This window comes from Numida meleagris, chromosome 20 (assembly GCF_002078875.1).
Source record: "Numida meleagris isolate 19003 breed g44 Domestic line chromosome 20, NumMel1.0, whole genome shotgun sequence".
Lineage (NCBI taxonomy): Eukaryota > Metazoa > Chordata > Aves > Galliformes > Numididae > Numida > Numida meleagris.
The window spans coordinates 4,947,363-4,972,277 of NC_034428.1; the positions used below are offsets into that span (position 1 = coordinate 4,947,363).

Below are 24,915 nucleotides of genomic sequence, written 5' to 3' on the forward strand. Positions count from 1 at the left end.
AACACTCTGCATTCTCTCCTCCTTTCCTTCTGTTGTCAGATTTTCACTGGCCTGCCTGTTTTATGGCATGTTCAAGCCACTTGTCATTTATGGCTTGGATCTCTCCTTTGTTTAGGGAAGCTTTGGGTTAAACGGAATGAATCTTAGCAGGAGTTCTTCGATTAACTTGGGACTTTGTACTTTTCCTCAATTAACTAGATACTTGCTGGTCACTTTCATGCATCACTTTTTTTTTTTCATTTTTCACTTTATTGTTCATCTTATTCCTCCAAGAAAGATATCTATAATTTCCCCCTATGGGCCAGATCCTGTCCTGACATTATTCCTGGATAACTTCTAGTCAACTACCTGCTGTCGACTGAGCAGTATATGTGCCAGGTGCTTGCCTACTTCAGCAGACCGATGGAGACACACTCCCCAGGGGTTGTCAATGACATTGGCAACAGTCAAGAGTGAAGTTGGCCAAGTCAAGGCCGTAACAATACCTGCAACACAGAAAACAGGGAAGCACAGTCACAAATCTGGACTGCTCTTAGGAAACGTCAAAAGCAAGACAGTTCACTGAAGTTAAAAGCTAAACCTAGGGCCTTTTGTCATTTTCAGTGCTTCTTTCTCAAGAGCTGGTCTGAGAAATGTTTTGCTAGACTAAAGATAAGAAGGAATCTGATGTTCTGATACGGAGGCAAACAGACACTATACATGAATGTAACCTGCATGTTTGAAAGGTTTATGTAAAGCACTAAAACACAGTGTAATAATATAGAGAAATAAACACAGACACATGTGAAGAAAGGTGTTTCCAGCCGTAATTTTAAAAGAACAAGTCAATGACACAGAGGCAGAGACTCACAGAATCATAGAATGGCTTGGGTTGAAAAGGACCTCAAACATCATCGAGTCTCAACCCCCCTGCTGAGTGCAGGGTCACCAACCACCAGACCAGGCTGCCCAGAGCCACATCCAGCCTGGCCCTGAATGCCTCCAGGGACGGGGCATCCACAACCTCCCTGGGCAAACTGTTCCAGCGCGTCACCACCCTCTGAGTGAAAAACTTCCTCCTAAAGCAATCCAGGAAAGCAACTCTGAATTACAGGTGTGGCACAGAAGGTTCTCAGGCCACTTTTGCAAGGTGAAGCCAATTTGCCTTACCAGAAATCCTCTCTGATTAGGAAAGCTTCTTTAAATAAATACCAACAGTGAAACTGCACAAGCACATATCCGATACCATACAGGTTCTTACCTGACAGAACAGTGAATTTTAGGGCTTCCTGAGCCATCATGTTAACAAAACCATTCACCAGGGTATCCAAGGCACTGCCAAGCTCCATCAAGTACTTGGATTCCCAGGCCAGACAGTACTGCTCACTTGATTGCAGCATGCTGCTCCATGGTGCTGTGAAGCTCCCTGAGAAAAGTTGCAGGCATGGAATTCATGTTCACAGAAAGCACAACAATGACTGCCTCCTGGCAAGACAACTCCAGAAAAGAGTCAGAAAAGAACCTGCAGGGCACTGGAACATTCTGTGATAATCAGAAATTGTATTTAAAAATACTGTCAGATTCAGACTCCGTATTTCCACTATTTTACAATAAATTTTGGCTTTGTAAATAATCCCACAGCTTTAGCTGCTTTGGCAAAGTCTTCAGTACAGACAGAGATAACTGCATGCAGGCTGAAACTTCATGACCCATTCAGGTAGCTCAGAGCCTGCCAAGACAGATGGACATTAATATGAATTGTGTAGGTACTGAGGACATTCCTTCTATCCTCAGACATCAGGCCAAGTCCTGCAGCTCCATCTCCTCATACAGACAGAAAGAGTGCCTGTCCAGAGAAAGACTGGAAGTGCTGAATGGCTGCATGGACTGAGTCCAGAGGCATGGAAAACACGTAAAATCTTTTCAAAATCTACCACAGAGCATTTTCCAAGCACTTTAGTTGGGCAGGCAAGGATTGCATTAGTGGCTCTGTCAGAAAATAAGGAATCTGTATTTGCAGATGTAGACTGCACTTATTTTTACTTTGCCATCTAACTTAGTTACTTTAGTTTAATTTTACCCCTTCAGAGGCTAATCAAAAGCAGTGCCTGAATGTTTAAGAAAGAACGGATATTAGAGATTGTGCAATGTCTAATTTTTGGCTGCAAGACCAATTTTTAAGCCATACTCTGTCCTGTTCATCTTCATTAACTAAAACCCTTCGACACTGTTTGTTCTCTGATCAATGCAGGGCAAGCTGAGGCAGCTGCTGACCAAAGTAGCACGTGTGAGCCCCATGCCAGATCTCACCACAATATCCAGTTGTATTTGTGGGTGTACAGACAGGCAGTTAGTGGGAGATCAAAAATCACAACGTGTTCTGTAAAAACCCTGTCCTCACTCCCTCTGTGTTAACGAGCCATGCAAGTGTGCAAATAGGCAGGCACAGCTGTAAGGAGGAAAATGGACGACAGTTTTAGTTTTGCTTTTTTAAACATTATAACAGATTGCTTGTTATGGAAGAAGAATGCGTGTCATATGTAACTCCCTTTTAAGGGCAAACAGACACCAAAAGGTTCCTGAAGGGACACACTTGTGTTTGTAACAGTGCCTGGGAACCCTCCAACCCCAGAGATTTGGAGCCCTGCTAAGCAATGAGTAAAGCCAAAGAACAGCACTGCAAAGTGAAAATAACCTTATTCTGACAGCTAGCTGCAATCTAACAAGCAACAGAAGAGAGACAACCTTCTGCATTAATGATATCCAATGTTAATTACAATGCTTCTGAATAAATTGGCAGCTGCTGAGCCAGGTTGCTGAACTCAGCAGATAGTTGACATATTTTATATGACAAGCTATACTAGAAACTAAACCAATACAAACTCTTCAAGGCTGCTGCCTATAAGTTCACTTCCTGAGTTCTCTGCTTAATGGGATTTGCCTCACACAACTTTCTTGCCAATAAACCTCATTAGCTGGCAGATAGAAAGAAAACAACATTGTTTTCTGTCAATTGCTGGAGGATAAACATAAGGCCTCAGAGGTAGATGAGACATATTGCCCTAGTGCTGGAAATCATCCATCCCAACCAGATTCTTCCTAGAAAAAACAGACAGGATTTACTAACAGAAATGGTCTCACTATCGCTATCACCAATACTACCATAACTACTACCAATTTGCTGCACTTTCTCTGTCCTCTGTTTTGATTAGCACTGCAGATTGGGTTACAAAGTCTTACGTTAACAACTGATCTGTTTTATTCAACAGCCTATGAAAGTGTGTGGAAGGCACGGTGCTACTACAGCACAAAGACTGCCAGGCTCCTCTCAATTTCCTCATCTTGTTCTTACCATATTTGCCAGCGCACAGCCATCCAGTAATTGCTATGGTGATGTGAAGCTGCTTTCCTTCAGTAAGTGGGAGGAATTCAAACTCTTCTATGGCTCCCACACGCTTCTTCATCTTGTATCCTACACACAACAAGGCAGAAACACGGATCTCAGAAACTGCACAAGGACAGACTCCGTTAACAGCAGGAATTCATAAGAAATGACTTGGCTCATGACTAGGGTTTTCCCTTTCCAAGACCCTCAGCAAATCTATGTATTACTTGATATGGAGCCAACATGATCCTTCTGAGCTCTCGTGATCGGTGGGAATCTCAGCAGAAGGCTGTTTTGCAGAAAACCCAGCATCAGCTGTAACAACCACTGCCCTCCACTGCTGAACCTTTCTAATCCAAAGCAGGAAGCTTTCACTCCTTAGCCACATATCAAATACTATTTTCCTACTTAGTCATCAAGGATGTCTTGAAACAAAAGTCAGCTCAAAGTTATGAGGTCACACCTCGTATTACTTCCCTTGCTCTGCATTTGGAACACGATCCTGTGCCTCAGTACTTGTGAAATGTGCAGTCACTCTCTTACCAGTAAGGCCAGCTCCAGCAGCTCCAAAAAGGGATGCCATGACAGCAATTCCTGCAGTTGAACCTAGAGCAGCTGCTCCTGCACTTCCAATGATAGTAGCAGCTCCAGCAGCAACCAGAGGGGCAGCAAGACCTCCTGTCAAGCCTGGAAAGGCAACAAGTGAGTTTGCCAGTCTCCTACCAAGCGCAAGAAACAATCCTTTCCCTGTGCTGGGTCAATACTGCTAATGCTATTGAAAGATGGCCTGTTTTGCATCACTGGTAAAGGGGCTTTCAGAGACCATCCCCAGGCCTTGAATCTCTGCACAAATTCTTTGACTGACTTCAGTAAAAACAAAGAAAAACTTAGGGAAGAATGTGGTAAGATAGATTGTGCCCCAGAAAAACATAATCTGAATTCTTCAGTCTCTCTTCAGTATCTTTAAACTGACTTTACAGCATGCACTGAGAACCACTCCATCGAAGCCGATGGATTTTCACTTTTACAGCTAATTCTTTCAGTTTTATTTTTGCACGGCTGAACCTGAAGTGACATTCTACCCTCAGCCTGGCAAAAAAAAAAAAAGCAAAAAAAGGCAGTGAACACTTTAAAATCACAGCCTGGCTTCTGCTGCTGAATGTGCAAGTCAGAACCCCACTTTCAAGCCCTCACGCTGTGCATGCAATTCAGGAGCAAGATTCTGACAGCCCTAGGCAGCCTCACCGATCACTGTTCCACCCCCAACGGTTGCCAAGCCGATCAGCAGGTATCTCTTCAGCTTCCTTCTTCTTTCCTTCTTTTTTCTTGAGACGTCTGCAGTTCTGCGGGGGGATTAAAAACATAAAAGCTGATGGAAGAGCCTGGCAGATAACAATGCTGCTCCACAATCTGCTTATATCCTCCTCAGTGTAATTTCCCTACTGGGAACAGTAAAAAGTACCATGCAGGTGTGGACTGTGACAACACATTCAGATTTATGAGCATGGACATAAGCCACAGATTTAAATTGAAACAATTTAATTGCTTGGAAAAGCCAACAGATGTTACTTACTCTGAAAACACTTCCTAATAGGGGTGAAGCTTGTTAAAAAAAAAAAAAAGAAACAGAGTCAGAAACATTTCAATAGCTAGACACTGCCTATGTGTCTTACAGAAAATCTATTGCTGGTTTTAGAAGATGAAAACCATTTTTGCATTACGCAGTTCATTCTGCGTGTCTAATGGAAAAGAACTGGCTCCTGCATGTGATGTATTGGCAGACTGCATTGGAGACTCTCACCTCTAGGCTGCAGAACAGCTGCCAGGCTAATTTGGCCCCTTATTACTAGTTATTCGTTGTGAGATGCTCTGAAGTCAGGTCAGGCTGCAGGCATGAATCCAAACAGAAGGCAAACAGTGAAAGCTGATGGGTACTTAGCTCAGGACCTCAGCCTTCAGGGGAAGAGAAAGAACGTGACAAAAAGAGCCATCTACTGATACCAGATAGGGGAGTCTGACGCTGCACCCTCCAGGTCCTCTCTGACACAGTTGTAAGTATTCAGGGATGCAGAAAAGTCATTTGGTCTGATCATGCACAAATTACTATAATAAAGATGTTAACTTTGCTGATCGCTGTACCCTGTAGCTTGCAGTGCTCTGCCTGGCTCCAGCCTGAAGCAAACCATTCTCACATTAATATTCACCACACCAAGCCCCATCCACGCTGCACTCTCTGTAGCACATGCAAGAGGAGGAGACTTAACCTTGGGGACAAGCAGCAGAGATGCTGAGATGGGATCAGACATCACTGGGGTGAGCTGCAGAGCAGAAACAAAGCAGTTTTCATAGAATCATTAAGGTTGGCTCCCCATTCCTCTGTCATTAAAGGCTGCTCTTCCTGAAAGCACACACAGGAACAGTGCATAGCTGTGTGATGGTACAAGGGGAACTGCTTGATGTCCATTAAAAGAAAACCCCGAGTGCAGATAGGACTTTGAGCAGCATCTGTGGTATCATCAGGCAGGAAGATAACTGCCACAGCTGTCAATTCTCATCTCACTTTTTAGGACGCAGCCTGCAGATCAGTTCCCTGAGGCTGTGAGCATATCAGCTCAGGGTTGGATGTAAGTACAGGAGGTTAAATCATGTCTATGTCATGTCAATGCTACACCAGCGTTACGTACACCTTCAGCGCAGATCAGATATTCCTAAGTGAAAGCGACCCTGCAAATGTAAATGATGACTGCTGTAGTCAGCTGTCTAATGATAATTTTTTCTAATGGTGCAGTTCTATGCTGCTTTCTGTTCTGGTTTCAGCAACAGAGCATCAAGAAAACTACCTAAAATGCACCGTGACTTTTACTCCCTTATATTATACACCAGACTTGTTTTAAAGACCTGATTACAGAGAAAGTGCAATTCAACTCAGGAACTGATTTTGACCTAGTGACCTCACCCAGTCATGGCAAATGCTACTGGATGGTACTCATTAAGGTGAATGGTATTCATTAAGATGAATGATCCTTAGAAGTGGCCACTGGCCACCAGACCTGCAAGCTGCTGTGTCAGACCTGAACCAAAGGCCAGATCCTCCTTCTATTGCTTATAAACAAACTGAACTATGTTACTATTAGAAAAATCAGAATTTGGTCCTGAATTCCCCCAAAAGCACATTACAACACATTAAAAACAACAACAACAACAACAACAAAAAACTTCTCCTTTTAGGAACAAGTAATAAAATTAAATTAGATTAATTCCACAAGAAAACTAAGTGGAAGCAGAAATGGAGAATAGGGGTGATTTGTGCTAGCTAACAGTGAGATGGAATCAAACTATTTTCCAATAGCAGACTTTGTATTTAGCTGCTCTCTAATTATACTTCACAATATAATAACATAGTAGTTATTAAACACAGTCATTGGTTTGTTTGTCTCCGTGCGTTTAAGCTACACTTTAACAAGCTTACCCAAAACAGGTAAATAAACTGAAAAAGAAAAAATGTGCCTTTTTAGGCACCAGTTTTGGCTTATCCCTACTGTCTTTGGTTTATCTCTTACAAGAAGTACTTTCCATTTCAGAGGAAAGCAAGTTGTTTACAGGGTAAGTTTCCTTCTAGCCTGCTTATTCAGTGGTTAATCCGGGCCCTGAAACATGAGAATTTATCTTACTTCCAAACTTGGATATTTTCCCTCTTAATCCTAACCTAATAGTGGATTTTCATTATCCATATAATTGCCTAATCCTTCCTGGAACCCTCTAAGCGCTCTGTAATTTTGATAAAGGCAATTTTAGATGAGTCCCAAACAATACACAGCTTTGTAAAGCACAGCAGGAGGAGAATGAAGCACAGTGGGTGAAATCCCTGCTTCGCTGAAGTCGATGGCAGAGCTCCCACTGACTTGCATGGCACGCGGATTTCGTCTCCACAGTGATCCTCCAAGAAAAAAAACACTGCATATAGCGTGTGCTTGCACATTCTGCAGTTGCAAATGCAGCTGTCAGCAGAGAACTGCAGCCTGCATGGCAACATCTTTAGCAACTTGTCTGTAGCCAAGCTCACCTTCTATGACTCCATGGTCAAACTGGAGTTTGGGTCATTGCTCTCTGTATGTAACTGCTAGAATTGCTGGCGATGCTTGCTTTCCTTATAGCTTCTGCATGACAGCTGTCCCTCGATTACCTGACTGCTTGTTTCCACTATGGCAACTAACTGCCTCTTCGCAGTGATCTTGGATTTGCAGCTTCTTGCCTGAACCACAGATCGCATTTGGAGAAATTTCACAGGTAGTGTTACAGATCATTCTCCAGTGATGAAAAGTAGCATGAATACACGTTAGCAAACAACTGATGTCATGTTTTCCAGTTTCTCATGGAACTGTGTACAAAAGAGAGGTTTACACCTGCAAGTCAGAACATGTTTGGCACAAGTAATGTGGATTTAAATGTTTGGAGCATTGTTTTAGAGATAACCACACTGAACATTTAATTTGGCACACCCTGTGCCACAGAACGTGTCCAGAGGAGCAAAGGCAAGAGCAAAACTTCCCATTACAAGTATCAGTAAATAACGCCTAAGCAGAAGCTGCCAAAAATCTCCTTGGTTGTTCCTTTTTCTGGAGTGGATGGGCAGAGCTGGAAGGATCCTAGGTAGATGCTGTTGTGTTCCCTGCCCCCAAAAACCTGTGAGGTCAAAGCAGCGATGAGATTACATTCCGCTTCATTTCCCAATTGAGAAATGACTCTAAAACAAAGAGTCATGAATTCCCCACTAGCTTTGTGCTAGTTTTAGTACTATAGCAATGAATGTCTCGACACTGCAGTCTTGAACTGCTCTTACTGTATGGATTTTCTTTTTCTTCTCTTGTCTAACAGGTATTTCCACGGCTGCAACTTGGGCCTCGAAGGGAAGAACAAGATTGAAATCGATGGCTTTTGCCACACCAGGAAGGCACGACAACCACTAGGCTAGCTACAGCTTTTGAAAGCTGCACTTGTAAATATGCAGTGCAATTCTGCAGTCGCTCCTGCCAGTATCAGACATCTTTTGGAGCTGCACTACAGCCCACTTCAGGAGCCACAGTTCAGAGGAAAGAGAACGAGGCACTGGGGCACCATCTGCATAAGTGAGGTCCCACTCTTAATATGTGTGTTGTCCCATGTTAGAGGCTCAAGACTGAGTTTATTTCCATAAGCCACAGCAAAACAGTGCCCATTAGTACCAACCCTTGCTCCTGCGTTACAAATGGTGTTCTCTTTAGCAGCAATGATCTTTGAGATTATTTTGACTTTCCCTTTTTACAGTGCGCTATAAAGTTAAGCTTTATTTAAATAGTCATAATTGAAAGGTACCTGTCACCTGCTGAACCCCAGCGAAATGTCTGAACATGTTCTGCGTCAGAGACATTGATTAAAGTAGTTTTTGGCACTCAGGTTAACTCGTAACAATTTTGCTGAACTGGCATAAAAATATTAAACAGCTCCTTGAAAGTCTCCTATGGACACTTTTACTGCCTCACACACTGCTAAACACAGTTCCTGGCTCATAAGCCAAGTACTACATTTCGTATGGACACCAACTGTTTGGCTGCTCTGAATATAAGAACTTGCAATTAAGAGGCTTCATCTTACATTAATAACAGAGAAGTCAGGTGATCAACAGTCCATAGATATGCAAAGATGTCAGTGGTTGCCCTCAGAGGTCTACCTTCGATAGGGGTTAGACAGCTGACTCTTAAATAGGCACAGTGGATAGATCTGTAGAAAATCAACAGCTGAGGATTTAATCCTGAAATCTTATAGGAACTCATTCTGCAAGAGGCATTATTGCAGAGGTGCGAGTTGGGCCTGTAAGAAACAGCTTGGCTTTAGCCTTGACATTGACCCATCCCCTTCTGTAAAGTAGAGTAAGGGAAACAATCAAAACGCTGCCAGGTCAGCAAGCATCAGGCCTGTTTGCCTTTCAGCTTCATGGCTTCTCCAGAGGGAACAATCCCTCTGTAAATCTATTTGTTTCTAACTGAAGAGTATTAGGCCAAGAGATACAGAACTTTCTGATGCATTTAAATATAACCTACAGTCTAGGAGACAGAATTGGAAAAAGGAGACGAAGGAGTTTGGTGCGTGCATTTACCAGCTTGTAAGGTTAGGTTGCAGCTCTGATTTTACAAATGCTGAGCATTCTTGGTTCTCAGTGCAGCTGAAGGGCCCCACAACTCTCATCAAGCCGTAAATGATTAAGAGCCACAGGGAGAATGAGCAGAGCCCGGACTTAGGCACAATAACTGATGCTAAACTTTCAATCACTGGCAGTGCTTTTTCATCCCCTAGCCAACCCGAGTATTCTTACTCTGACTCTTCCTCTGTTTGTTCCTTCAGACTCTCAAGCAGAGATTCCTCCAGGGCTTCCAGCTCCTCCAAGGGGATTCTCAGCAGCCAGCTGATGTGGCAGATCAGCACCCTTACCCGTGCATCGTAGTACCCTTAAACAGAGGAAAGCCCAGGAAATCCATCAGTCTTCATCACACCAGATTAAATAGCAAGCAGAGCAACCCAGCTGCGCTAGAGAACCACATTACACAAAAGTATATTCCTTCCCTCAGGCCCTCTTCATCTTTCATGTGTTTGAAGACAATTGTTATTATCTAAAGAAGAGAGCTCTAAATGGAAAACCCTCACCACTGCAAACCTCATCCTGTCAGCAGAGCCACTATACCAGGTAACTGCCAAAATGGCAGGAAAATAATCTCAAATCTTTAGGTTTTCATCCTCTTTGATAGAGGCTAAGGAGCAGAGGAGCGGACAACGAGCTCACACAACCTGCAACAGGAGAAAGGACTACTCCTGAGCATATAAACAAGTGTTGTTAGAAAAATAATCATAATAATTCAGATATAACAGATTTTAAAATGATTTGTGCCAACTCTTTTTTTTTTTTTTTTACGTGTTTCTCTCAGTAGCATCTGCTGTTTGAAGATAGCAGGCTTTTACAAAGGGTTCGATGCACTCTGTGATGAAAAGCACAACAGTTTTTCTAGGGTTGCGTAAAGATACCAGCAAGACACAACTACAAAGTAGAGTTCTGATATGTGCTGCACGTAGATCAAATATGGCCACTGGCAATCTGTTGTGTTTATTTATTTATTACCATCATTACCAAGATACCAGGCTTCTTCAGTAGGCTTCAATGACGTCACTTTTAAAATTTGTGCTTAGTAGAGAAATAAGGTTAATACTTATCCTCCCTTCATCCCTGATATGTAGCACACCACGCAAGCCCAAGCAGGAGTCTTAATAGTAGCCTTCCTGCCTGCAATACACAGCTTAGCTTCTTCCTTAGCCAGCTTGGCAGTAAGTCACCAAGGCTTGAAAATACGTTTGTTTTAAATTGCAGCTTAGCAAAACAGGCAGTTTTGCAATAACTGAATAGTCAATTTTCCATTGAAAATAAAACAAGAACAAAAGTGGTGTTTGTTCTCAAGTGAAATAGGCTAATCAGCAGCCAGGGAGCTCTTTCCTGTGTGAACATGCTACAACACAGGGGTTTTTAAAAATGCAAGCTGTGATATAAAACAGGCTGCTTCTGAAAATGAAGGTTTTGTCCAGTAGGCAGTCTTTCATGAAACTGTAAACCAGAAGTTTACACACACATTCTAAGCCAAAAGTTAAGTGGGGTACAGTATGCAAATAGAATCACATTTATTCACACCAGAATTTATTCCCTGAATATATATTTGTTTTCCTTTTAGGCAAAGAGTGATCTGCAGAAGATTTTTGGGTTGAAATTTTCATAACAGCTCTATGGCCTTCCAGAAGGAAGAAGAGGTCACCTGCACCCCTGGAAACACTGGAGAAAACATTCCAGTTTAGGTATTTAACTTCAGAACTTTTCAGTCATTACATGCAATATCATGCCAGCACATATGTGAAGCTACAGAGGTGACCAGTTGTTCAGTTTTTTACAGGTAGTATTATTTGTCTTTCCCGTAGTGGACATAGGGAAAGAGCATGCTGCTTTTGTTATAAAGGAAACTAGGATAAAATCAAATGGCACCCTGAGCTTTTTGAGCATTTTAAAGGATCAGATATGAACTCACTGATTTTATCCACACAAAGCACAAACACTAATGTAAACTTACCATCTCTAAGAGAGAAGGACAAAAGATCCTAAAAACCAAAAAAAAAAAAAAAAAAAGAAAAAGAATATTGAAGTTAAGAGTGATGATGTACAGGTAGAGGTCTTAAAATGGAAGTATGAAATCTCATCAGATCACAATTTAATGGCTGCAGAGTGTCCATTCTTACATGTGGGAAGCCAGGAAGCTGTAAATCAACAGAGCAAAGCCAGATGCTTCCAGTGCACATGCACTCAAATTGTACCTATGCATATGCAGGTACAAATGGCTGGGCAGAAGTAGATAAGCACACGATGGGAGAGTAGCACCTGCTTGGTATGTGCTGAAGCAGCTGATTATTGTTGCTGTTGTTGTTATTAGCATTCCTGTTAAAACTGAACACCCTGTCATTACACTTGACCCTGACATTACACCAGACTTCAAAGCCTGGAGAAATCAGGCTCTAAGTTTCCAGCTGCTCTGATGCCTTCTGCTCTTCTAGTCACATGTACTCGTATTTTCAACTCAGATAGGTTTGAATGGAACCAGTGGCCCCTATTTCCTTTGGCATTCTGGGCATTCAGAGCCCTAGGCAGTAGGGCTGAACCAGCATGAAGTTCTTATGGATTAAGTACTCAAAAACAGAAATTGCAAGATTTATGGCCATCTGTAAAGATCAAGGGACTATGTTGGCTTTCCATCAGAAAAATAAATAGGGAAAACAGATCAATTTGATATAAGGCTTCCACTGACAAATCCCTAAAGAAAGAGGTCAGTGCTCCTTAGATGAGAAGTCCTAATGAAGACAGTGGTGTTTTTACTGCCCTGTTCTCTTCTTTTATTGTCACTGAATAGCAATAACAATAAATTTTAAGCTCTTTATGTAACTACAACATTAAGCACTAGCTCAGTCTAGCTACTTCCTCTCCTCCAAGCATAAAGCACAGCTGAATTTTATAGGGAATCCTTTGACCCCTTGGGAACACAAAAAATACAGCCAAAGACGCAGGACGCTGCCAAAGAGTTTATGTTTATTAGTTCTGTAAGCTCCTAAGCAACATTTGTATTGTAAAAATGTCTCTAATCTGCTGCATGAGAAGCTTAGAAAACAAACCATCTTTAACCCAGCCCTAGAAGAGGGGCAAACTGTAGATATTGAGTCAAATATCAGTACCTGTACTCTGAATATCATTTTAACTTAAGGAGAGTCTACTATTTCATACAGGAGAAAAGCTTTTCCATAGCACTAGGGAAACCACAGGGTCAGTGCAGCTGAATCTACGTGGCAGAATCTATGTTTTTTCACAAGGCATAGCCCCAAAACCTTTGCTCCGTTGCTGCCTAATGTTTACAAACAAGTTTTCTACAGATGTCTTGCTCAGGTGCACAACAACTCAGGTGCCCTGCTGCTAAATATCTGGGTGGTTGTGCCCATCCTTTGCCTGCCTGCCCTGCAAGGTCCAATGGGATAAGCATTTCCTGAAGGTTCTGCTGGTCAGGGCTCTGCACAACACAGTCACCACTGTCCCTTCCTCCTGCAACCCAGTGGCCAGAGGAAAAGGAGAGGGTTGGTCTGCTATCTCTAGTGCAAGAGTAACCATTGTAGCTGGTCTCTTGTGTTCCAAAAGCCACCACAACGCAGGGGAAACAAACAACAAAAAAAGGCTTCATTTTAGCTCCAGGCAGAGGGAGGAATGGAACTTGGGTTTCCCCAACCTCAGGTGCTGTAACTGCTGCCGTGCACCCCGTGTGGCTTCAGGGCTGCCAGGAGGGGCTGGCGCAGAGGGGACAAAGCCCAGCAGAATGCCCAGGGCTGTGAGGCCCAAGCAGAAAGCAGATCAAGCACAGAACCTGAAGTCTAGAATTAGGTGAAGCTTTTGACCTTGCTGCTGTCATTTGCTAATGTAGGCAGTCTCCTAAGCAGGGTTGCTGTGTTGCACAGAGCCAAGTCAGAGGCAATAAATGCTCCCTGGGTTTTGCGAAGGAGCCATAGGTCATGGCTCAGCTCCTATACAATTAATCCAGTAGGCTCAGTGGCACTCAACGTCAAATAACCTCTTTCAAAAATCTGGCCTAAGCATTTAGATACGTGTAGTTCAAAAGGTGAGGGATGGATACGGGTAATCAGGTGACAAACTGGAACTACTGTTTGATTGCGTTTGTAACCATTAGCATACTCCAGTATTTATCATTGCTTTAGGCTTTGCACGTACTACCATGCAGTCACCTGGAGTCCAATCAGCAGTGATTAGATTAGTTCACAACTTGTTTGTTTTCTCTCTCTAGGCAGTAGCTATTGTGGTTCGGTCATTTTGAAGTGGAGGTGTTTGTAATTTTAATTGTGCACAGGACCACCACGCATGACTGAGTCAAACCTTACAAAAGAAAGGAAAGCAATCTTTATTACAAGTCTTTGCCAGTATTTTATTAATTGCTACAAGCCCAAAATCTATTTCCTCAAAAGAGAGTTTCAAATCCATGTTGCAGTGCTGCTGTGTATGGCGGGGGAAATAACAATCACGAACAACACAGGAAAATGGGCATTCTAAGCATGCTCAAAGAAAGAAAAAAAAAAAGATTAATAAGAACTTTGTTTCCTCATCCACTATCAGGAAACAAAAGCGGGCAAAGTCAACTTCTCCCCCTAATTTGCTGTCACTAAATGCAAATAGAAAATGTATTCCTATCCAGACAAGAATCACTGCTTTCTCATACCACACCCACAGCTGTTTGTTATGACTACTGTCTAAAAAGACAGCATTTGCATGTATTCATCATCTGCAATGAATGCAAACAAAGGCATAAATCCATAATCCTAAAACTGTCACTGAATCAACGGTGAGCTCACCTCCAGCCTCTTGACCCCATTCATCACCCACGTAGAGGGCATTCACAAATACAAGCATTAGTGCTACCAGGACCCTGCTGCTGGACACACTGAGCATTAAAGCGTGTTCCTGTAATAACCAGTTAAATAAACAGTAAATGTGAAGTCAGCAGCAGCAGAATGCAAAGAAACAGTAGTAAAGTAAAGCAAGAGATGAAGAACGGACAATGTTTTATCCTGTAGCTTATTTTCAGGTAATAAGGAAAAAGCTTATCTCAGCTTGGTACCTTGAAGTTTCCCACATGCCAGTACGCTTTCCCACTGACATCCTGCAAGCCTTTCATGCCTTGCCCTGCAACAACCTGTAATTATATGTTTCATTTGACAAAACGAATCACCCCACATGACTGCATGAGGTCCAACTGTTGAGCTATTAGACTGATAGCTATTACTGATCTTTGCTTTCAACTAATCAAAGAATCATTATCAAAGGCTTCTGTGTTCCATAAGGAACCATGGCAAGCGCCTGCGTTCTCGTAACAAAATATTGCACAATCCCACTGAGCGAGAGACTGTTTTGTAAAAGCACATGGAGCCCTAACACAGCATAAACTTGGAGCGAGCACAAGTTACATTTTGCCAAAATTTCACTCTTCATAAATGCAGCAGCCTAATTCTAGAGAATTCATCCTGGAGTAGACAGAACTGGGGAAACGAGCCTGGGAAATACTAGGTCATCTAAAAGAACTGAATGTACACTTACTGACTTTTGAGCAAACAAAATTAAAAAGAAATAAAACAGCTGCTCTTATTTCAGATCTGTCCAAACTTACTAATTAAGCTGATTAAGCTAATTAATCTCTGCCACTGTACTGAGATTGCTATGATAATTTGAGAATTGTAACATACAGATAATTGGAGCAAATCGTCTGAGGCCTTTTATGGACCAGCTAGGAGACACAAAAGAAGGCAGAGATAATGGGAGTTCACTGTCACCAAGAAGGAACACTCCCATCATCTCTTTACTTATGCAGCCTTGTCATGTATGTAGAGGTGTTTTGTACTACAGGAGAAGGAACATTCAGCTGTGTAAAAGTGCTGGCCCTCTACACACCTCCTTGTATATACACATTTTCCTTCTCCTCCAAAATCCCCCTTGTTCACAGTAAGAGGAATGGAGCTTTTAAACGAAAAATAGGGCCTATCATGTTCAGTGTTTCGCCAAAATCTGCAGAATGCCCATGTGAATAAAAAAAGATTGCAGCAATACAGTCAACGTAAAAACTCTGACAGTTCTCTCTAAGGCAAAGGCATCAAAGACAGAAAATGTTAATTCAGCAGTAACTGCATCTCATGCTCATCACTTCCACGTGCTGTGAACGGACAGACTGCTAGGCACCCACAGAGCTGCACAGAAGGAAACGCATATCAGGAATACTGATTTACTTCCCTAACTGTACAAACAGAACTCCAGCTGCAAACAGGCAAGTATGACAGACCTTTTTTTTGCAAAACCAAACAGAGGCAAGGGGAATGTATGAACTTACCTGGGTGATGACAACAGGATTACCTTTCACGATGGGATCCTTTAGCAAAAGCTGGGCAAAACTTTCTGTGCCCTCACCTCCTAAGCCACTAGCAAATGCTGTCATGGCAGGCAAGACAGCATCAGGCAGGTCCAGCCATTTCACTAAGCCCTCAATGAACTCCGTCCTGAAGGAGCTGTAAGGCAACAGAGGCAGGTGAGGCCATGTAACAGAGTATTATTGCAAGCCTTGAGTGATCCCTGCTTCCTTGGGATGTGCCACCATTTGCTTAAGTCTTTCTCCTTTTTTTTTTTTTTCTTTTTTAAATAAACCCCATCCATCCCACTTGCAACACTGACTCTGACGCCGGTTTGGTGTGAGCTGCTCCGAAAGCTGCCTCCTGTGCTCACTCTGTGTGCCCACATTTAGTACCTTTGCTCTTCTTCAGGGAACAGCCACGCCAGGGATACCCCACAGAGCGCTGCATAAGTGAATCTCCCTGGTTCACCCAGCTGCTGGCTCAGAAGCACACACGACTCCTTTTCGCCTGCTTGTTCAGCCTCACTACGGTGTTTTGAAGCTGATCGTTTCCACCTCTCTTCTGTAGCCATTTTTACCTGCAAGTTCAAAGAAGAAAAAGCAGAAGGGAAAAAATAACAACTGGAAACCAGAAATCAAGGAGACAAATCGCCTTTGCTTTTTCACTGCCACACTTGCTGGCCTGTAGTAAGGCAGGTCTGTCAAAGCCCAACTTGTGTATTCCATTCCAACGTGATGCCATGACCCAAGACAACAGGAGGCTTTCTGTTCACCAGTACTTAGTTCTTTTGCACAAAATCGACAATACTTCTCAAAAGTGGAAGTCTACTTCAAAGTGCAAAGAGACTGGGCTCCATTCAGGCATATTATTCACACGTACTGCAAAAATAGCATGGAGAATAAAAGCTCTGCACCTGGTGCAGGGACCAGTACAGCTGCCTGGGAAATAATTTGCCTGTTTCATCCCCAACCCAAATTGCTCCTCTGTTCATTTTGCTGACAGTGTTAAGAAAGTTGAGTCCAGCTGCAGCCTCTGATTAGGACTTTTAATGGAGCTACTTATTTCCCAAGGCCATTGCTATGCTTTGTTTATAGTATTATCTTATCTATACAACCTACCTCTGCATTTCCCTAAACATAACATGCCCACGCCACATGGAACTTAGGCTAGACCAAAATATTATTTTCAGAGTGCCGAAATGTAGGCACCTTGTGATCACACACTTCCAACTGAACTGCTCCAAAGGGCTCCTGGGAGTCTCACTGTGTATACAGGGAGTTTTGGCTGATAATCCAAGCAGCTAGCAGAGAGGAGAGAAATCGGGCAGAGGTGACAGCAGCGCATTTCACAACCGAACGTCGGTAAGTCTGCTCCAAAGCTCACTTACATCACCTGAAGGTTCTACCGACTTTGTCAAGACTCAGTCTGTTTCCAAAGGGCAAACCACAAATGGCAAACCATTTTATGTTTGCTATTTGGATGCTTCCTTTCTTCTGAACCCTGGTGATAGGAACTGGGGACAACCTGCTGTAACAGCATTAACCAAGAGCTGAATCTCAGAAGATTCAGACACCGCTTACAGGGCAGTTTAGAATTCCAGAAGAAAGAAGTGCAGCAGAGGAGCAGCTCTTTGTAGAGACTGTATTATTTCTATGCTATCTGTCATGATGTTCCAGGTAAAGTGTCTGTCTTGCTGTCCCACCCAGAAATGTATTTGAGGCTATTCATATTTCTCAGGGCTTGCACCATGTAACTGCGGGTGTATAAACCAATGCAGATTCATCGCTGAAAGGCTGGGGACTGCTGTAACTCACATACCCGTCCCCAGGAGAGCTCAGCCTCCCTGCAGTGTGCATCTCCCAATGCCGCCGATGGCCTGAGCACACAGGTCTAAGCCATCTCAGTGCGTTACCATGGAAACATCACATTCCAGCCACACAGAGTCCGCAGGAATAAATAAACGGTGTTATTTCTGTTCCAGTCAGAGAAGGGAGGGCCAGGTGATGCTCCCCAAGGGATCAGAGCTGGTCCAGGTGGCACTGTACCTCCCCTCAGCACACAGCACCATGCCTGGGACTGCAGCTCTGAAGGCACAGTGAGATGTCTCGGTGCTTTCCAGGATTTCACCCCCTGCCAAAACCCCAAGACTTTTTATTACCTCAGCAGCTCCAAAACCCTCACGTGGGTGACCTAAATCCATTTCACATCACTCACTGGGCTCTGATCTTCCTAAAGCATCTGGAGCCTGTCTCAACCCAACTGCCTGGAAATCATCTAACACAAAGTCTCATTAACTTCACGAAAAATAACTTGGCATATCCACTCACCTCTGGACACAGATGTATTAACTTATTTTGGGAAGCAGCATTGGAAATAAACTGTGATTTGTGATGCTGAGTGTTTAGAATATCCTGAGGCAGCTTTGCAAAGGCCCTTCTCTGCCACCCCTTCGGTCAAGGAGAGCTCTGAGCAACACACAGATATCGATTTCTTCATAAATATCTAGGGAAAACGGGAAAAGGGGAAAATGGGATGGTGTTTTACAGCTGGTGGCACTGAATTTGGGATGCTACAAAGTGATTCAGCAATCTGCAGCATTGCCACAACCTAAACTGTCACTTCATTTTTCTTTTCTCTTCTATCATTTGCAGCGCTTGTTTCTCACACAAACCCTCTGTTTTCTTGAGAGGTGGTTCCTGCAATCCTGCTGGGAAAGGAGGAATCCCAAAAGGACCCGGAGCCGTGGAGAGGCACACGAGCAGCGAAGAGAAGCGCTCAGCGGGAAAACGCGCTGAGGGGAGAGCGGCAGTCCCTGAGGAGACAACGCAGCCCTAGGACACGGCCACCGCAGCACTCTCCTCAAGGAACACCATAAAGCGAGGGGTCCGCCCACCCCACCCCTCAGCCCGGCCGCGGCCCCTCTACCCGCCCGGCTCCGACCTGCTGCCGGCCCGGCTCCCTTCCGCCGCCGCCTCCCACCCCTTCCGCCCGTCCTGTCTCTGCCCTCCGCCCTTACGCAGTTTCCGTACAGGCAGCACCAAGCGGCTCTCTACTCTCCTTACGCCGATAGCGTAGCGGGGAGCGTAGCTTACGAAAGGCGGGAAGGAAGCGTGCTGCGCTGAGGCGGCGTCTCACCTGAGGTGATGGCGGGCGGCTGCCTCAGGCGGTGGCTTACCTGTGCTGATGGCCGGCCGTCTGGAGTGAGGAGGCAGCAAGGCCTGCTGCTGCTTGAGACCTTAAATCGGTCGATCAGGATACTCTCTAAGACTCAAGCTGGTGTGTTAGAAAGCAGGCATTCTTTAATAGCAACACTGGATGCATGGGGGTTATCCTCCTGTCATGCACGGCTTACACAAAGGATCTTCAGCTTATATACATTACTTGTGTTACATATGTAGTAACCAGTTCCAAGCAGGACCTCCTATTTCCCTGGTACAGACACTCAGCAGAACTTCCTTATCTCCTTGGTCCAGAGAGGCAGCTCTTTCTGTTACCTAAATAAATTGCAGGATGATCCATCAGCAAACACTAGCACGCATAACCCAGGGTTATGGGTGCAATCAGCTTGGCAGGCTCTGCTCAGCTCTGGTTAATTGGCCTTGCAGAAATCCTAGGGTTGTGCTAAGGCTGTGGAGTTAATTCAGCTCCCTGAGCATAAGGCTGTTGCATTGGTTTCATGGGTTTTGGTAAATATTTTTGCTCCAGCGGTGGAGTGAAGCAAGCACAGCGCTTGGTGATCCTTGGCAAAATCTGCTTTTTCAGGAGGAAGGAAGCAGCTTTGCTGTATTTATTCACATTTCATGAAAGTGAACCTAGTTTGGGCCACTTGGTAACTGATGTATACATAAAAATCTGCTGCCTGAGTCTTCTAGAATAAAATATCGAGATACCTGTTCTGTTGAAAAGCCAAATTTGATTTGGCCAAATATCCTTCTCCTGCTTGCTTGCTACTAACGTTACACCTTCAGGTTTGCTCTCACAAGTACTCGTATTACCCCTCTGGTTTTTAGGCATCATTGTGCACTTGAATGTGACGAGATGTTCAGAAAGCTCCTGTGATCCCAGCTGGGGTGCAAAAAGTAACCCAGGTAACTGCACATCACCGTGGACAAGATGCACATGGTTCACAACAAGCAGAAAGCCATCTGGACGCAAATCTGTGCTCTCAGACCCAAATCTGCAGATTTGTTTCTTGTAGACTTGACGGTGCTGTGTTTGAAGACTGAAAGTTCTCCTGCAGTTAACAGTAATTTAGAACACCTACACTCAATTTTTTTAAGGCACTTGTCTCCCTCTGACATAATTAACTGTGGTGAGTGACAGTGGGGCTGTTTGTTGATAAGAAGTCTGAAAATGGATTGGGATGGGGAAGGTTGCATCTGGTTGCATCTGCTGGAAGGGTAGCATGGGCTGCCAGCTGGTGGGATGCAAAGAACAGGTGCTCCAGGAGCTGCTCCAGTCTTCCTTGGTGACTTGGAACAATGGGTAGTAGGGAAAGAAGTAAAGAACAGAAATACAAAGGAGCAGAAGAGAACAAGGAAGGAGTAGGAAAGGGGAGGAACAGCTTCAGAGCAGGGAAAGGAGAGAGAGCTCAGGTTGCAAAGAGAGAAGAAAACTGTACAATAGGACAGGCACATATATCCTTCATCAAAATTGATGGTGTATATGTATTGTTAAACAAGACACCTTTGAAGCTTCTAGTCCAGGGTTCTGTCTATACAGACCATGATGCTTTAATACTGCTGTTGGGTCTCATCAAGCTCTTAACGTCCTGATGGCATACCATCCTTACATAACACAGTTCTGGGGTATTTGTGCAGTATGTCAGCCACCACCTTTGCCTGTTTCTCACTGTGAACTATTTCTGTGCTACAGTATGTCATTTAATCTCTCTATGAAATCAGGACCCACCTAGGTACTGTAAGCAAGGCAGGGTAATTTGGAACTGAAACTCGATTGCCACTCAGATTGGTATGAAGAAGAACTGCATGCAAACAAATCCTTTTATGTTTTAGAATACAAACACAATTTTTTACAGCTTTTCACCATATACTTATTTGCCCCTTCAAAGGTTTGCATTGTAATTGAGCCTTATCTTGTCAAATGGGAATTAATAGCTGTTGTAAAAGAATTCAGCTTATAGGATGTAATGACTTCCGCCAACAGCCATGAACTCTGAATTGGATGACTGTTAGTGGCTCTAAAAGCTCAAGCGTTGTTCCAGTTGAACTGCTGAGCACAAGTCTGTAATGTGCTGGTACAAAGCTGTAGGATGGCCATTTTGAAGGAAAACATTTAATACCTTTCTATGACTTTTTGTGTGTGTGTGTGTGTGCATGTGCGCGTGCTATGCATCAGTGTAAGATCAGTATGATTCACACTTCCTGTTCTTGCTTTGCACATCAGGGCAGTAGTGTGTCCTGCCTTCAGGGAAGCCCTTTTCTGTTAACCCTCTTTTTTTTTGCCACTGCCAAAATTAGTGCAACCCTTTTGGAAGGGCAGGATGGTATGTCATGAACTGACTTTTCCTGCTTATGTTTACTTTCAGATTTCTTTTCTTCACAGCTTTGTGCTGACAACCTCCATGGGCTCCCTTGTGTGTGATGTGAAGGATGAGAGACACTGCTTCTGATATCTGTAGATTGCCTTTTGACTGGAGATAGCAAACTGATACTGGGTGTGACCTGTACACCCTTCTAGAGTAGGTGTTGTTTGGCACATCAACAAATGATGTCTCACTTGTATCTGCCCAGGTGTCTTCTCTTGGGCCAAACTGCCCATCATTTTTTTAAATTGGAGTATGCTATGGCTGTAGTCCATGTCATCTTTGTCATCTTATCTTCAGGACAGTGTGTTCTGTCCTTGCTATCTTGTCATTTGAATGAGATTGGTGTTTTGGTGCACACTTTTCCTTTAACCCTTCTAGCTTGTTCCTTTGTATTCATGCACATCACATTGAGGCTCACGTTAGTGTTTGTTACAAACATTTATAGTACTAGTGATCCATTGCTGTTGGTGAAGAGGGCTTCACAGGTTTGTTTTTTAAATCAAAGAAAAAAGCCCAACGCGTTACTTTTCTGCTTTACTCACAGAATGCTTTCTCAGCTGTAGTTCCTGTCAGTGAGGCAGCTGTCAAATGTTTTGATGTTAATTGTCAGCGAGGAATTGAAACACAGGAGTCAATGAGCAATTAGCATTATTAAACTTTAATGGACATATTCCATATTAAAAAAAAAATCAGGTTTGGCATAGGATAACAATGGATAGATTTATTTTTATCTCTACAAGGAGAATTGTGGGTATCTCCGAGGGCAATGTCACACTTAATGTAAAGAGAGCAAGACGAGAGGTGGTATGGGCAGCCAGATAGAGGAGTGCAGCTGAGAGGAACTATTTCTGTGCTAAATAACACGGGGAGCTTGGAATGTCATGAGCTTTTCAGAGCCTTGCCCTTTGTAAGTTGTGGACTCAAGATTAGAAGTGTTGATTTTGCCTCTTTCTCTCTAGTTTTGCGTGAAACTTAAGATGGCATCAGCCCACATTGCCTTTTCCCAGCCCCACCTTCCTGCCCCTGCCAACAACCTTTTGGTCCATGATACAGATTAAGGTGATAAACTGGGTTAAAATAGCCCTTTTCCATTGAGGCTCGTTGTCCAGTCCCAGATTATCAGGCTAATTCCCCACATTATCGCAAGAAAAGGTGTAGGTATGTTAAGAGAGCAGAAAAACACAGTAATGGGGACAGATTTCAGTGTCAGATGTTTCAGATAAAGATCTGCAGCAGTAATCCAGAGATGACACCAACAAGAACAAAATGACCAAAGCAAAACAAAACAATTATTAATCTGGGATAAAAGCTGCGAGGAAAGCTTACAATTTTCTCTTACAAATATCAGCATATAAATGTGTTTCTATGTTTTCAGTAATAAAATTAAACAATGCTGTGCATTGCCATTCAGCCTTAGGGGTATGTCAGACACTTTGAATTTATGATGTGTTTGCTTTCAAAGTCCAGTAACTGACTCGTGCTTCTGACATTCGGCTGTGCAAAGGGAACCAGTCATTATCTCCAGGCAGCTCACCTCATTTCAGGCAATAGCAGCAATGTGGGTCTCCTTGTGGCAGGACCTGAGTGAGCTTCTGTTACAGCTCCAATAAAACTTAGGTGTGCAGCAAAGCACCATAGACATGACCAACCCCAAAGTAAGCATGACACAAATGACCCATTTTACCATCCCAGAGTATATGAATGGGAGGATGAGGATGGTGAGAATCACCAAAAGCAGCAGGAGCAGCACAAGTCTCTGCACAGCCAGTCTGTTATCTGCTGGAATAGTTTGGTCTCTGTTTAAAATGTCCTGGCTGCTGTGAGCCCAGCTGCTGCTATCCAGCCCTATTCCAGGGACGTGTACCTCATGACTTGAGTCGGGGTGTTCCAAGAGGTCCATGATCTCTTCTTTATTTGGAAGCGTGCGGATAAGTCCTCCTGACACAAAAGTGTTTTTTCTGCACAGGGGGCAGGTGATTATCCAGGTGCTCTCTTCTTTCCTGAGGATAAGCTTGAGGCAGACTGCACAGAAAGCATGCTGACAGCCCAGCAGCTTTGGGACCCGGTAAATGTTGTACTTGTTGAAGCAGACCAGGCAGTCCATGTCTGCAAGAGATGATGCGGGTGAAGGCTGGTCGTTCCTTTCAGAACGGCATACCTCCGGAGAGCTTGGGTTTGTCACCATAGCAAGAGATGTTGAGTTCAGACAGTCTCTTTCTGAAAACGCTGTTTTCAAGGCATCGGGTCTGTCTAGCTCTGTGCCTGGGGATCTCTCCATTTCTTTGCTATGTCCCTCAGTGAATGCCAGTCTCTCCACATCGGCAGCATTTTCTGCGAGGGGTCCTGCTCCGTTCATTCCTGCAGCCCCTGCAGCGGGAGCAGAACTAACCTTCTCAGCCTGCAGTACTCCAGAAGCTGTCGATTTGTTCTTGCTGCTTAGCTTGTCCGTGGATTTCTCCATGGAGGTAAACCTCAGTGCAGTTTGTCTTCCCTTAGCTGAAGGATTTCCCAACTTTCTGTCTCCTTTTATGTGTTCCTTTATACCTGTTGTATGCATGATCGAGTGACAGCTGTTTTTAAGTGTGTTGTGCTCTCACAATGTGATGTTTTTATGAGCTGCTCAGTTAATGATTAACTTCATGGCCAAGACGTTTTACAAGGGCTGGTATCACTGAGCAATTCCCATCCAGAAGGAGATCCCATGGTGTTATGAGACTGCAGCTTTGTTCACTGGGCCAGCCAGACTGAGAGAATGGCACTACTATTATTAATCAATTAGTACTTAATTTGCTAAGGGTGATTTCTTTGGGTTTTAAGCACAGCCTTGCTGGGTAGTGACAGTCAAAGGAATTGTCTAATTGGCGTACTGAATGCAGTGCTTTGATTAGAGAGTGAGGGACAAAAAGGCAGGAAAACTGTCCTGCTTCTTTCTTGCACTGGCTTTCTGCATGACCTTGGTAAGTTGTTTTGTTCTCCTCTTTTGGCATTTGAACCACAACGATGAACATTACCTGTATGTATCACAAACACCTTGCTTGTAGGACTGACAGGAGAGTTCAACATCTGTTAGCCAGACTCTGTCAGATCTCAGGGGAAACTAAGTGGAGTGGAAAGGTGTTGTTAGAATGCACATAACCACAGGTGAACACCTTTCTCATGCCAGGTGAATTTTAAAGAAGAGCTTAGCAAACCTCCCAGCTTTCCTTACAACTCTGCTTCTCCGCGTTCGTGTGCCATGGAATAACTATCGCACCAATTTTGATCTCTCTGGTTGGGAAGTCTGCTCTTTCTCTAGTGCTGGTCACTACCCTAAAACTTGAAGGAAAGAGTAAATAAGGCATTGGTGCAGGCTGCCCAGGGAGGTGCTGGGGTCACCAGCCCCAGGAGCGTTCACGGAACGCGGGGATATGGCTTAGTGGGCATGGTGGGAGTGGCTGGGGTTGGACTGAATCATCTTAGAGGTCTTTTCCAACCTTCTATGATTCTATGATTATTG

At 43.8% G+C, this 24,915-nt stretch overlaps 2 protein-coding genes across 8 annotated transcripts in view; both read right to left on the reverse strand.

The window, feature by feature from the left end:
• Positions 1-18,837, reverse strand: part of TMCO4 (transmembrane and coiled-coil domains 4) — a 38,534-nt gene extending 19,697 nt beyond the window's left edge. For 3 of the 7 annotated variants that reach the window (XR_002444370.1, XM_021417246.1, XM_021417251.1), the window contains exons 1-10: positions 18,199-18,335; positions 16,264-16,448; positions 15,853-16,027; positions 11,503-11,530; positions 9,714-9,846; positions 4,610-4,707; positions 3,908-4,051; positions 3,332-3,451; positions 1,241-1,405; positions 349-485 (exon numbers count right to left, since the gene is read on the reverse strand). Coding sequence is in view for 6 of the 7 variants with exons in the window: in XM_021417246.1 (XP_021272921.1) it covers positions 349-485; positions 1,241-1,405; positions 3,332-3,451; positions 3,908-4,051; positions 4,610-4,707; positions 9,714-9,846; positions 11,503-11,530; positions 15,853-16,027; positions 16,264-16,442 (1,179 nt within the window). In the remaining variant the exon portion in view is untranslated. Of the gene's footprint in view, positions 1-348; positions 486-1,240; positions 1,406-3,331; positions 3,452-3,907; positions 4,052-4,609; positions 4,708-8,995; positions 9,679-9,713; positions 9,847-11,502; positions 11,531-14,326; positions 14,436-14,592; positions 15,831-15,852; positions 16,028-16,263; positions 16,449-18,198; positions 18,336-18,811 lie in introns of those variants that run through there. The other 4 variants (XM_021417247.1, XM_021417249.1, XM_021417248.1 and 1 more) reach the window with 4 other exon arrangements.
• Positions 18,197-24,372, reverse strand: RNF186 (ring finger protein 186). The gene is made up of 2 exons (XM_021417258.1): positions 18,812-24,372; positions 18,197-18,373 (listed from the first exon to the last, which is right to left on the reverse strand). The coding sequence occupies exon 1, from the start codon at positions 23,974-23,976 to the stop codon at positions 22,960-22,962; it is 1,017 nt and encodes a 338-aa protein (XP_021272933.1). The 5' UTR covers positions 23,977-24,372; the 3' UTR covers positions 18,197-18,373; positions 18,812-22,959.